Below are 13,738 nucleotides of genomic sequence, written 5' to 3'. Positions count from 1 at the left end.
TCACTCCTGTAATGCCGTAAAAAAAAGTCCTTTGAATACCATCCATGTGGGCACTCATACACTTTTATGTGTAGTAAGGATTCAAGCATACTAATCACAAGAAATTTTAGAAAATTCTCAATACAGCTACTGCTAACATAAAAGTAATATCACATCATGGTGTTACAGACCAGTTTGGGCTGGAAGAGACCAGATGGGGGTAGGCCTCTTCTGCCAGGCAACCAGAGACAGGACAAGAGGACATAGTCATAAGCTGTGCCAGGGGAGGTTCAGGTCGGACATTCAGAGGCAATTCTTCACAGAAAGGGTGATTAGACATTGGAACGGGCATCACATCCCAATGGAGTCGCATTTCCTAGAGGTGTTTAAAGAAAGACTGGACATGGAAATTAGTCCCATGGTGTGGTTAATATGGTTGTGTTTGATCATAGGTTGGACTCGATGATCTCAGAGATCTTATCAACCTAATGGATTCCGTGATCTTAGAGATCATGTCCTTCCAACCCGGCTGCCGTGAGCAGGGACACCTTCTACTACAACAGATTGCTCAGAGCCCCATCCAATCTGGCCTCGAACACTTCCAGCATGCACAGCTTCACTGGGAAACCTGTTGCAGTATAGTTTTCTAAAGAACCACCCAGTTCCATTTTTACCTGCGCGGTGTTTGGTGAGCTCAGTGAACGTCAGGCGAGCTAAACAAACGCGCACTCACACCGAGCCCGCTGCGCGCCCGCGCACCGCGCACCGCGCACCGCGCACCGCCAGGGGGCGCAGCGCGGCGGAGCGCGGCGGGCGGGGCGGCGCGGGGCACGCCGGGAGCTGTCAGGGCGGCGCGGGGCTGCCGGTGGCGGTCGGGCTCTTCCGGCTCGGGTCGCTCAGGTAACGCCGCTCCCTCCGCTCCTTCCCCGGGACCCTGCTGCGGGCACGCAGCGCGGCCCGCCGGCCGCTGCTGCTCCTGCTCCGGCTCTCCTGTCGCCGCGCCGGTGTTGGGGAGGGTCCGCCCCTGCAGCCGAGCCGAGTCGGCCCTCTGCTCTGTCCTGCTCTCCTCTGCCCTGCCCTCCCCTCCGGCACGTCTTGGCGGACGGCGGCCGGGCCGTACGGGGCTGTGTGCGAGGGGCAGGTGCTGAGGAGCCCGGGAGAGCGGTTGTAGCCTGTTAATTACGCTGCATCAATTGACCTGTGGCAGCTGCCCCCGCTCCCCGCTGGGCTCTGTGCCCCGCAGCGCGCCCGGGTGAGTTTTGGGTGCGGAGCCTCGCCCCCCGCCCTCAGGACAGCGCCGGCGGGGCCTGGCTTCCCCTTCGTGGTGGAGCTTCCCCCGGGAGCCCTTCCCGCCTGCCTGGGAACGAGCCTGGCCTTGGGCTGCTGGGGTCGTCCTGCCTTGACCTTGAGCGTCCAGGGGGCGGCGGGCGTCTTTTAGGTGAGATTCCCGATGGCTGGAGTTACTGCGTGTGGTATTTGGAAGGAGACGTGGGACATACGTCTGTCACTGGGTTGTGTGATGCAGGGTTGACTTTCATCTGTTGATGCAGAGATGGCCTTAAATCTTGTGATGCCAGTTTAAAAAGCATAATGACAGCTTCTGGTGTTAAATGTTTTTCAGAAATAATATTTTCATACATGTGACAATAACCAGAGACACCTGAACAATTTATCTCTTTAAGTGACCTCAAATATGTTAGATATGAGGTGCAGGTTTTAAAGAGCTTATTCTGGGTGACTCAACCGTTGCTTTTGCTGCTGATTGCAGGAAACCCTTTCACTCCTAGGTCTTTTTTCAATATGCACTAATAGTGAAAATGTTATGGTTCTCATGTTAACTGCAGAGTGTTACTGATACCTGAATTTCAGCTGTAGGAGTGTGAAGAGTTAGGAAGACTGTATCTAAAGAGTAACAGGCTAGATACTTGCAAGTAATAAGGTTGAAGATCCTAGTCTATTAGTTTTGCTGCTAAGGCTTGGCCTGTGTTAAATACTTAAGCGGGCCTGAATATCAAATTTGCTCTTTTTGTGGGTTTTGTTTTTGTTTTTTTTTTTTTTTCTTTTGTTGTTTTTTTTTTTTCCCAATGTTGGTACCTTTTCAAAAACAGGGTGGAATACAGTAGACCTTTTGCATGATAGTGTGATGCCTAAATATTGTGATTATCCAAAATGTACAGTAACTTTCAAAATATCATGTATGAATGTTATGGGGGGGGATGTCAGTTTGGAAAAAGGCAGAATATTTACAGCATAATTTACGATTTTGTTTTCATTGACATAAGAATTGTCGCTTTTGGAAACTAAGCAGCCTGTAAATGATATGAGGAGATGCTGCATTTCTAGCTCACTGAATGTCTTGCTTTCCCAGCTTGTTGATAGCACCTGTGACAGTAGATATTTAAACAGCATTTTGTAAATAAAAGGTATCTTAATCTTCTGTTACTGGAGTGGCTGTGCATTTGAGTGGATGGTTCTGTTCACAATATAGGCAGTACTTTTCCTGTGTAAAATTATTGGCATGTTATGCAGACCTTTAGAAATGCTCATCACAGGTACAGCAAGCTTTGTGGGTAAGGTGGTGATGTGGTTCAACCCTAGCCAGCAGCCAAGCCCCATTCCCCTGCCTGCAGTACAAGGGAAGAATTAGAAGGATATTAGGAAGAAAACTGATGGGTTGAGATAAGGACAGTTTAATAGGGAAAGCAGGAGACACACAATCAAAGCAAAACAAGGAATGAATTCACTCCTTCCCAAGGCAGGCAGGCGTTCAGCCATCTCCAGGAGAGCATGGCCCCATCCCACCTAGGGTGGCTTAGAAGAAAGCAGACACCATCATTACAAATTATCTCCTCCCCCCCCACTCTGCCTTCCTCCTTCTTTGTATGCTAAGCATGATGTCATGTTGTCTGGAATATCCCTTCGGGCCGTTTGGGTCACCTGTCCCAGCTCTGTCTCCTCCGAACATCCCATGCACCTTCAGCCTGCTCACCAGCATGGCAGTACAAAAAGTAGAAAAGGCCTTGGCTCTGTGTAACCCTGTGCAGCAATAACAAAAACATCTTTATATTATCAACCATGTTTAGCACAAATCCAAAACAGCCTCTGCCAGCCACTGTGAAGAGAATGAACTGTACTCTGCTGGTGTAAATGGGCTCAGCCTGTGATCTCCTGTCATTGTTTCCTGTTTCAATACAGGGAGGATACTTCCATGTGTTCATCACTGGTTTAGTTCTCTTGGCCACTGTTCCTGCTGTCCACCTTTAGTGTCTTCTTGCTTAGCCAGGAATGACTCTTTGCTCTGGGTTGGCTGGCTGAAAATGCTTATTGATACTCTTTTCTTTTGTTCCTTTTCTTTTTTTTTTTTTTTTGTCTTGGTGGGGCTGTATTATGTTAAATCTGCAGTGTGTAGAAGAGAACCAAGAAGAGATATGAAGTATGTTGTTAAAAACCTCTGTTTTGAGAATGGTTGAGAAAAGTAGGAGATAGACGCTGCACTAAATGATACTTGCTAAAGCATGAAATAGAAAAATGGAAGTAATTTTTCTCTATGCACATAAATTGTCTTCCAGATTAATAACCATGTTGCTCTGACTTGTAGCTGAAAAGAAGCTGAATGATAAATAGAAACAGTAAGTGATATGTTTCCCTCTGGGAGGCCAGGGAGAAGAAACACTGCAGGATCAACCATTTTCTCCCAACAACTTAAACAAGAAATGAAAACACCAAGAAGAATCAGTAAATAGTTTTACTAGTCAACACATTCCTATTTTTATCAGAAACTTGTTGTTCAGTATAAGCATTAAAAAATAATTAGAAGTCAGGGAATGGTGCTTTGCTTAAATTGGTTTTTCATTTGAAGAAATTGTAGTTAATTTAACTTTTTATTTATGTCTTTTCTGGCTTACATCTGAGGACAGGGAGAGTGAACAAGTTTTGGTCCAGGCACTGTTTTCAGAAAAGATTCTACTTTACAAATGCCTTTGAAATCTACCTCTGGAACTGGGAAACCAGATGCATTGTAAAATGTAACCAGTCTAGATAATGCAGAGATGTATGCATGACATATGACACTATTTCAGAATTAAAATCAGAATAAAATTATAGAAGTTAGTTGAAATTTGAAATTAATGAATTGCAAATACCTTAGACCTCGGGGCATAATAAAAAAGGAAGATGGACAAAGTCTTGCCCAAATGCATTGTATTAGGTTATCCAAGTAAGGTAAGGATAAGGATATGAGACCTTCTGACATGCCTTTGTGGAAAGACCTATCAGGATCGTTTGGAGACAGGATGTTAAACCCACCTGATGCTACATATTGGAACAATGGGTATGGATTAATGAAAGGCTATTGTGAGCAAAGAATAAATGAATAAATTACCTGGCTACCACTTTTTTGTTGTCAATTTGGTAGATTCTGTGTTAAAACTCTGTATCAGAATATTTTAAGAGAAGTCTCAATGTGAAGGCACAGCATTACCCGGGACGCAAAGCTTCTCTCTCAGTACAGAGTACTGCAAGTGTAATGTAAGACAGTGAACCTCATATAAGTCCATTTTTTTTTTTTTTTTTTTTGTGTGTACTAAGCTGAAAAGTATTCTCAAGTTGGCAAACTCTGCTTTAAAAAAAAGTATAGTAAAAATATAGCTATAAATTAAGTGATTCTGGTTTGAGTTGATTTCAATGTTATGTTTGCTATGGCTTTTTTACTGTTGTTCATTTTTTATTTATTTTAAATGTATTACATATTAATTTAACTTACTAATTTGACAAGAGTAAAAAATATGCAAGAAAGAAGAATACCTCAAGATGAGTCTCCTCTCAATAAATGCTTGGAAAAGAAAAGCTGGGTAGTTAAAAAGGAATTCTTTTCAGAGAGGGTATAGGGACCATTTGAAGACATGAGGCTGAAACACACAAAAGTGAAAATAAATTGCCATTTATTTAAGGAAGCCTGTCCCGTTCCCGTGCTCAGGCAGCTGGAGAGAAGATAACTATTTGATGTCGTGTACTTATCAAGCACTACTCGACAGGGAGGGCGGTGTTCCCAGGGCCCGGTGGGTGTGTGTGAGAGCTGGGCAGTGCTGCTGTGGGACTGGGCAAGCACAAAGCTCCCCGTGCTCACAGGTGGCGCAGGAGCCACGGGGGAGGGTGCAGTTCCGCTCGCCCCAGAGCTCTCGTTCTCCCTGTGACAGTGCTTTTTCCAGCCCACTGGACTTGTGGTTACCATGGATGTGGCTATGGCAGGTAAATACCTTCCGTATCCTGTTCAGAGTAATCCAAACTGCCTTATTGCTCGTATTCAGTCTCACACTCTATGAAGATGAGAACTGACGCTGTATGATGTTGCAGATTTGATTGTAGATAGCTGAAAAAGGCTCTACCAGCTCAGGGAGCAAGCCAACCTTTTTTTTTTTTTTTTGACCATGGCAACAGTTTCTTTTGGTCCAGGGAGCAGTAGTTGATACTCTATATACGATGTTACAGATAGCTTTAGAGTAAGGATTTTATGTTTTTGTTTGGCTTAGTATTGTGAATGTTACTGGTGACTCCAGATCATATTTCATGTCCTAGTGGAAGGTGTCCCTGCCCATGGCAGAGGAGTTGGAGCTAGATGTGCTTTATGGTCCCTTCTAATGCAAAACATTCTATGATTTAAAAAAACTTCCTAAATATTTGCTGTTGTTCAAGTGTCAGCTGTGAGAATGAAATAATTATTTTTAAAATGTCTTTAATCAAATTGTTCAAACTTCTTTGGAAGTATTGTTGTCAAAATTTAGGTTGTGTGGAAGGATGGTAACTGTGTGAGCTGAGATGAAATAAAGTTTAAGGAGGCAACCCTCTGAACACTTGTCAGATTGAGTGAATGGTAAATTTTAGGTTTTTTTGGGTTTTTTTGTGTTTGTTTTTTTTTCTTCAAATATGTAATTTGAGGGAAATAGTGATCAGTTCTAGATTTAGACTGAAATATTGGTTGTTCAGATAGGTCAACAAAGGGAAGAAGGGGACAAAAAAAAGTACTTTGAAGTAAGTGTTGAAGAATAACCACAATTTCAAGGAAGCATTTTCCCATTTTTCACTATGTTGTGTAATTCTGACTTAAATTACCATCTGTTTTTTAGTAAGACATGTTAGATGTTTAGCATAATTTAGAATAAGAAGCAGTGCTATCTGGAGCTTTGTTGATTTTTGGATGTAAAATGATCACTGATTAAGCTATAATTTATTACATAGATAATTCAGGAATCATTTGTTGTAAGAAAGGAAAAATGGGGAAATATTATTTTAGTAAGAAGAAATAATTTTAGTTAATGTTTGACCTGAGTTGTAAGAGGCAAATCATCATCATCTTTCATTTACTGAGTGACATAAGTTCAGATCTGTGAAATCTGAATATGTGATTTGATCTCATGAAGAATGATATTTTAAAAGTAGAGACTCTGGTGTAAGATTCTGGCATTCATGAAGTGCAAAAGTACTTAACTCTAGAAAAATGATGTCTGTTATACTTTGCCAGAAACACTAAGATAGTCCTGAGCAATATGCAGGCACTAGTGCTAAAGGGCTGAAATAAAAGGAATCAGAAGTGTTCTGTTGGTGGGTCTGGAGTCAAAAATCAAGATTTCATTCTAGTATATCAAACTGTTTTGTAGTTTACCTGTTATATATTGAGAACTGTAATAAAATAGAATTGAGTAGAGGGGTTAAAATGTCACTCTAAACTCAGTTTCTAAGAGGCAATTGGAAGAGATATGTATTTGTCCATGAGAGTGAGAAGTCTTTGGTCACTTTCTTCTCCCCTCTGACAAACAAATAGACATAGATTTTATTTTTTTTTTTTTTTTAATTTCAGAAAAATTGTACTCTAAAGCATATTCATTTAGGGTTTGTTTATAATTAAAAATTTGTTTTCTCAAGTAGTAACTAGAGTAGCAGAATCCTTAGAAGACTTGTTGTATGTATTTTATGAATTTTTAAGCTTTTTTCTTGTTCCTCTTTATAAACTCCTGTCTGGTTTAAGACACTCTTTGGAAGACCATATAACAGGAATAGCAGAAAGAACATTTTACATATCTGATGTACTTGCATCAGACTGTGCTCAGTGATAGACTTTGGTTTATTCCAGTCTTTTTTCTGTGAAGAACATGCAAAAGATGGAAAAATGTACTAATTTTCTTTTTACTGACAGTTTGATTTTTTAAAATGTAATAATAAATAAACTTGTAGCTTTATAAGTAAGGAGAGTGCACATCCAGTTGCTAAGCTAACCTCTGTAGTACAAGCCATAGGTTTTCTTGCATTTAGTTCTTTTTTGATATGAGAATAACTCCCAGGAAAACACCCTGTGTTGATTTAGAAGTTGCCAGTATGTGTAATGCACAGATTATTATACAGATTTTATTTAATTAAATTTTGTTGTGAAAGAAATTTGAACACCTAAAGCAGAGTTGTTTTTTCTGTGGAAAAATATAATGTTCTGTGTCCACTTGTGAATATGACTATGTAGAAAAGTACTGAGAAGTTATTAATCACAATATTAAATCTTACTAAGTATTGTAGACTGTTGAAGGATACTAATGATGTAATGGCTAGTTATAGTTAATAATACTGCTAGGTGGGGTTCTTTTGTTTTGTTTGTTTGTGTAGTATGGGGGAGATTCTTCTTTTGTTATTCTACTGAATAGCAGTTGGCAAAATAAGTTCAAATGTTTCTTATTCTTCAGAAGATGAGAGATTCCTATTTGAAAAATTACAAATAAGAGGACTGTGGAAAGTCAATCTAGAAGCAGAGTAATTAGCTGTAATTGTAAAATCTTTATCTGTGGTTGTAGAAGAATGTATGTATTTTCTGTATATGAATTTTATCTGAAGAGTCTGGTGTGGGATTTGCAAGACTTATTTTGCTATTCATGTTGTTAAATGCTTCTGAGGGGAAGCAAAGCATAATAAATTACCAAGTGACAAGGCTTCTGTTTTCTTTGTATTCAAATCTGTGTTTGTATTGAGTCTATTTAAATACAAATGTTTTTTCTGCAGTTGCTGACTTAATATGTGGGCACTATCGACTTACAAAGTAGTCGCACTACAGTGAAATTAGAATGTTTTGTCATCTGCTTTTTAATTGTCTGATAGTTCTTTTTCTGTACATCCTATAGCCACCTTTGAAATGGTACACAATTTTAAAAATGCCTTGGAATACTGCATTGCAAAGCAGAAACCCTGAGGAATTCAAAGGAGCAAACTTGTGAGCTCGGATTCTTACAGTATTTGGAACAAATCTTGAGATTTCTGAAAGTGATTTGATGTATGCAGATTTGTGCTCCATAATCAGCCACTGGACCTGTACCATTATTTCAGTATTACAGATTGGGTGAAACACACAAATAGAGCAATTTCTGATGCTTGAAAAATATGAGTGAAATAGTAGCAAATCAAACCTGAAGAGGAGTTTTGGGGTAAAATAGATAAGGAAGAGCTTATGAATCAAGTCTTATAACCTTGTGATTGAATCAGAACAGAATCTAGATAAAAGCTGCATTTATGAAATTGATTTGGTGAAGCTGCTGTTCCTCTCCATGTTCCTTTGGCTTCAGTGAAAAACATTTAGAGCCTCTTAAACAGGTGAATAGTTTGTGTTGAGGTGAGACAGAAGGCACTTAGGTACAAAAGTTATGAAGAATAAGCACATGCTGTGGAAACACAGCTGAAGCAGTATTGTTTTAACATGAGTTGGAGGAAAACCAATACCACCTCATCAGTGAAGGGACCTGAAGGCTGCTCTGGGATCACACTATGCACAACCCGCTGCAGAAGAGCCACAACCCCAGACACCTGCTGTCCTTGTCAGAGTCATGTGCAAAGACTCCACAGACATCCAGGTGTACCCAGATTCATGTGGTATTGGTATTTTAATCCCTGCTAGAGGTGAAGTAGAAGGTAGTAAGTGTCAGGACCGACTTCTGCAATCACTTATGATTTAAATATATGAAGTTATTTGAAACTGTATAGTACATCTTAGGTAGTTTCTTCCTCACTGATAATAAGCTTTCTGCTGGGATGGAAAGCATATTTACTTTTTGACATTCATTTAAAAAGTCATCGCCATCTAACAGGTCAGTGATTGCCTGTGTCAGACTCATGAGAATGGCTTAACCTTCAATCTGAGAAGCTTGCCTCATCTAATCTGGTATACAAAGAAGGAAAAACATCCCCAAAGGATAGCACTCTTCATATCTTTGTTTAAAAGGAGAAACAAATAAAAAACATTCCAAGGAAAGTTGGCCCTCATGCCAAATGGTGGTTGTGTAATGACAAGATAAATGCTTTATTCTGTAGGCTGTGTGATGGTGTAGCAGAAAATGCTATTTTTCAATTTTTTGTTTTTTGATTTATCAAATTTTATTTTTATCTCATTTTTTGAAAGTAGTAAACTATGGGAGAATAACGGTGTGATACTTATAAAGGAATAGGCACTACCAATCTTTATGTTGTATTGAAATACTAGTTGTAAAAGAAAATATTTTTAATTTTGCATTTTTATTATAGATGAAGAGAACAGGAAAGTATTGATAAGAATACATTATGGAAACATGAAAAGATTAAAAACTACATTGTGGAATATCTTCATGCTAAACAGAAAGAAAACCATAGTAAACAAGTTTATTTTTATGAATGAGAACTCATAACAATTGGCATTCCTGTAATTTTAATGATTATAGAAGTACTCCAAGGTTTATAAAAATAATACATAACATTTGAGTAGTATTGTCTCTGGGTGCCTCACTTATTAAGGCTACTCATGATTTGTCTAAAACCGAGATTTCTTTGTGGGAAAAAGTATGCAAGAAATTCTTTGCATAAATTCTTTTTGGAAAAAACTGAACTTTTTGTAAGATAGAAAAGTGAGACCATAATTGTAGAGTAGTAAGAAAATAGAGTATGTTTTTTCTTCTCTGTACAAAACTTCATAATGATTATATTTGCACAGCCAGTGTGCAGTAGACTTGTCTAAAAGCACAGTTATTCGGTCGAAGATGTTAGTGTATTTTGTTTTCAAAATTAAGGGATTATTCTGATTAGTTTTTAAGTCTGAAAAGAAGCTACCTGTTTAACCCTGTGCTCTACCAGTTTGTTTAACCTCTGATAATGCTTTAACAGACCACTCACTCTCAGGTCTTCAAGCACTTGAGGAAGACAGAGCCCTGTCTTCCACTCAGGCATAGTGGTTGTATTTATGCTTTAGCTGGATAAAAAGGATTCTGATGCATTCTTCACTCAAAAGTAATTATTTACTTTGTCAAATTCCTTCTCCATCCACTGTGCCCGGAAAAAAATTGAATTGTGCTTCTTTTATATGTTGGTTCTTTCTTCTTTTTTCAGTGTTAATACTTTATTTCACTTTTGGAGATGAGGCTTTGGTGGTTGTGCAGCTGTCTTTTTGACAAATCTGTTGGCATTTTACAGGTTTCCCAGAACAAACCTGATCTTTTTTGGGATTTAATCCAAAAATTATTATTATAAAATGAAACCACATGAAAAGGGTTTTTGTTTTTTAATTAAAAATTATATCTAAGTTCTTTATGCCAGTGAGATATTGTGGAATCTATCAATTTGACACTCAGAATATGTTTTTTAAATAATGGTTTGCATTTCTGTTCTGTCTTGGAGACTGTTATTATTAGTCTGCCATCAGAATCAAGAGTGCAGAAACCTTGTAATTTTTTTGGCCTTTTTATTCACTCCTTCCATCCAGCTTCTTTCATTTTGTCTGCCACTACTTTGTTTTTCTCTGTTCTTGCAACTTTCCTTATCATATGTGGAAGACAGTCTTGTTTTTTCAGCCATGCTTCAGCCTGCACTTCTGCACACGATTTTCTTCCCATCTCTCTTTAATTGAGACAGAAGAGAACAGCATCTGCTGAATGTCAAGTCTTTTCTGAAGGCAAATACAAAAGAGATGCCAAAAAGTTTCCCTCAATAACACCTCCTTTAAAAGGGGCACCAAATCTGCCTTTTTCACAGACATGCTACAATAGCATTTCACATTGAGTTGTATTTGCTTGGGGTGAAAGTAGCCTAAAAAACTCATTTCTTTTAAAAGGTTATTGAACTTCTGTTATTAAAAAAAAATAGTCCATAACCTATAAAAGTACAGGGTGATGTTTCTGGGACTAAAATATCTTAATTACTTGGTATAGACTACCACATAATGAAAATATATTGGACAAATTGCAAAAGCCTATAATTACAGAACACTGGTAAATATGTGCTTTTGTTGTGCCTGGATGACAACAATAGCAAAACAAAGTAGAGTTGCATCACTGGATTAGAATAGCAAGTCTTGTAAAAGGAAGTGTTGATGCACAGAAGTCCTCCTGAATAGTGTGTAACTATTGTATGTGTCCTTCAGTTTTGTCTTCTGCTTGGAAGTGATTCAGAAAGATTGGTGTCTTTTGTTTGCAGAAAGGCTGGTTTGTTGCAAGTTGGGGGTTTCTGGTGATGGACCTCAAGGAAGTAAAAATCACAAATGAAAAATCACTTTGTTGCATTGTTTAGAACAAACAATGCTTTTTGGCAGAGACAATGGATTAAATTTTCTAGGGATTTTAATTTGGCTTCTGATGTTGGGATGTTTTTATTATTTGTTTCAGTTTTTTAATAGGACTTGATGTTGGACATGTGTTAAATATTTCTTAATATTTGTTTGCAATATGTTAGCTTTTGTTTATGGTCTGTTGTAGCCTGATTTAATATTTTTTAATGTCTTTGATGAAGATGTATTGCTTTTTATACATATTTTAACAATCTTTTCAGGGCTTTTTTCTTTTATCTTTTGAATAGGTAATGTCTGTACATGAATTGCAAGCTGGTCTCTAGCGGGGACACCGTGGGAGGATGAACACGGAGGAGCTGGAGCTACTGACTGATTCCAAGTACAGAAACTATGTAGCTGCTGTTGACAAAGCACTGAAGAACTTTGAATATTCCAGTGAATGGGCAGACTTGATATCAGCACTTGGGAAGCTAAACAAGGTATGCCTGGCAAGTGCTCTTAAAAAGACTCAGGAATTGCAAAAGGTACTGGTGTAACAGTACAGAAGAGCGAGATTCCAGCCATCTCTTGCAAATATTTCAGTGCTCTGAGCCAAGTGTTGGGTATGTGCAAGGAGCAAACAAATCAAACACCTTTCTAAGACCTAGAGTTGAACTCTTTGTATCTAAAGGGAGAAGTTATTTACATTTCTAGTGGAAATAAATGCAGTATCTCTTTTATTAGTAACATGTAATTCTAGTATCATTCAATGTTATAGAAATAATGTGAAAAATAGTAACTGGTATAAATATCAGCAGTAGTTTTATGAATAATAAATTCTAAAATGAGGCTCAAATCATTCATGGACCAGAGAATGCTATAGTTCTGATTCATTTAAACAGTTAATTTTAAAGGGAAATATAATTGTAATCCTTAATAGCACTTCACAAATGCATACAGATCCTGATATTCATAAAAATCATGTTTTAGTCAGTCGTATGTATTTCTAGGCAGCCTCGCTCAGGAAAATGACAATATACTTGGAAGTGGCATCATTATTTTGTATAAACTCTCATTTCTTTCTTTCTTTTTTTTTTTTTTTTTTTTTTTTGATGGTAACATTTCTTGCTTCATGTTTGTGCAATGTCAAGGCTATGATATAGAGAGAGAGAAAAAAAAATCAAAATATGTAAAAAGCAACTCTGTTCTCCAGTCCTGAAGTGATTGCATGGTTTGACAGTGGTAAAGTTTCGTGTGATCTCACTCTATTGCATTCTCTTAAAGCTATCCCAGACTCATGACCCACAGTTTAATAGTCCTCTTTGAGCTAGTTGATAATGGATTTTATGAAATGGAAATAGCAATTTTTGTCCTCAAATGGATGAGTAAATAACAAATGGACAAGCTGTAGGCAAGAAGCCCATTACAAGTGAAGTTGCCTTGGTAATATTACCTATAATGAGTGTATAAGTGAAAAGCATGGCAAAGAAAAAGCTCCATAGTAGATTTTAATGGCCTTGGGTTTTTTTCTTGTAACCTAGGTTTGTGTGGTGACTTAGGAAACATATCCAGGAACTCCTTTATAAAATATGCACTTGGTGTTTAACTTATTTTGTGCTGTTTTTCTTTTTTTTGTGCTAATTTACCAGGTGCTACAGAACAATGCCAAGTACCAGGTAGTACCCAAAAAGCTGACGATAGGCAAACGCTTGGCACAATGTCTGCATCCAGCTCTGCCCGGAGGTGTTCATCGGAAGGCACTTGAAACATATGAGATCATTTTTAAAATCATTGGACCCAAGCGCTTGGCCAAAGACCTGTTCCTCTACAGGTACAATATTTTAAACAACTCCATTCCAAATGCATAGTGAAGATACTTTTGCTTTCCTGCATTTTATATTCACAGTATTTCTTTGTAATATGGCAAGAATCAATCAAGAACCAATTTCTTTCCCTCATGTTACTGATGCTTGTCTAATATTTTTCTTCTGAATATTATATAATGGAAGAGAAACAGATCACCTAAATTTTTGTTAGGAACTGATTTTATCATTGAAATGAAGTTTTCTGCCTATGTGTACTGTATGTATAGTAAATGAAAAGTTAGCTCCTCATTTTATTAACACTACATTTTACTATTTTAAGTGTTGTTGGAAAAGAATCTGAGTATAGTTTGTTGCAAGAAACTTTATTATCAAATTAACAGAACAGAAAGATTTTGTTTTG

The 13,738-nt window shown here is 38.1% G+C and overlaps 1 protein-coding gene across 7 annotated transcripts in view; it reads left to right on the top strand.

Moving 5' to 3' along the window:
• Positions 1-783: 783 nt before the first annotated feature.
• The window catches only part of DOP1A (DOP1 leucine zipper like protein A), a 61,030-nt gene continuing 48,075 nt past the window's right edge, over positions 784-13,738 (top strand). For all 7 annotated transcript variants that reach the window (XM_021546154.2, XM_021546119.2, XM_077782318.1 and 4 more), the window contains exons 1-3: positions 784-879; positions 11,821-12,012; positions 13,162-13,343. In XM_021546154.2, coding sequence (XP_021401829.2) covers positions 11,875-12,012; positions 13,162-13,343 — 320 coding nt within the window. In that variant the 5' untranslated portion in view covers positions 784-879; positions 11,821-11,874. The remainder of the gene's footprint in view (positions 880-11,820; positions 12,013-13,161; positions 13,344-13,738) is intronic.

The sequence above is a fragment of the Lonchura striata genome, chromosome 3 (assembly GCF_046129695.1).
Source record: "Lonchura striata isolate bLonStr1 chromosome 3, bLonStr1.mat, whole genome shotgun sequence".
NCBI classification, from domain to species: domain Eukaryota; kingdom Metazoa; phylum Chordata; class Aves; order Passeriformes; family Estrildidae; genus Lonchura; species Lonchura striata.
Note: the sequence above shows the minus strand (reverse complement) of the source record. Positions and strands in the feature narration are given on the sequence as shown.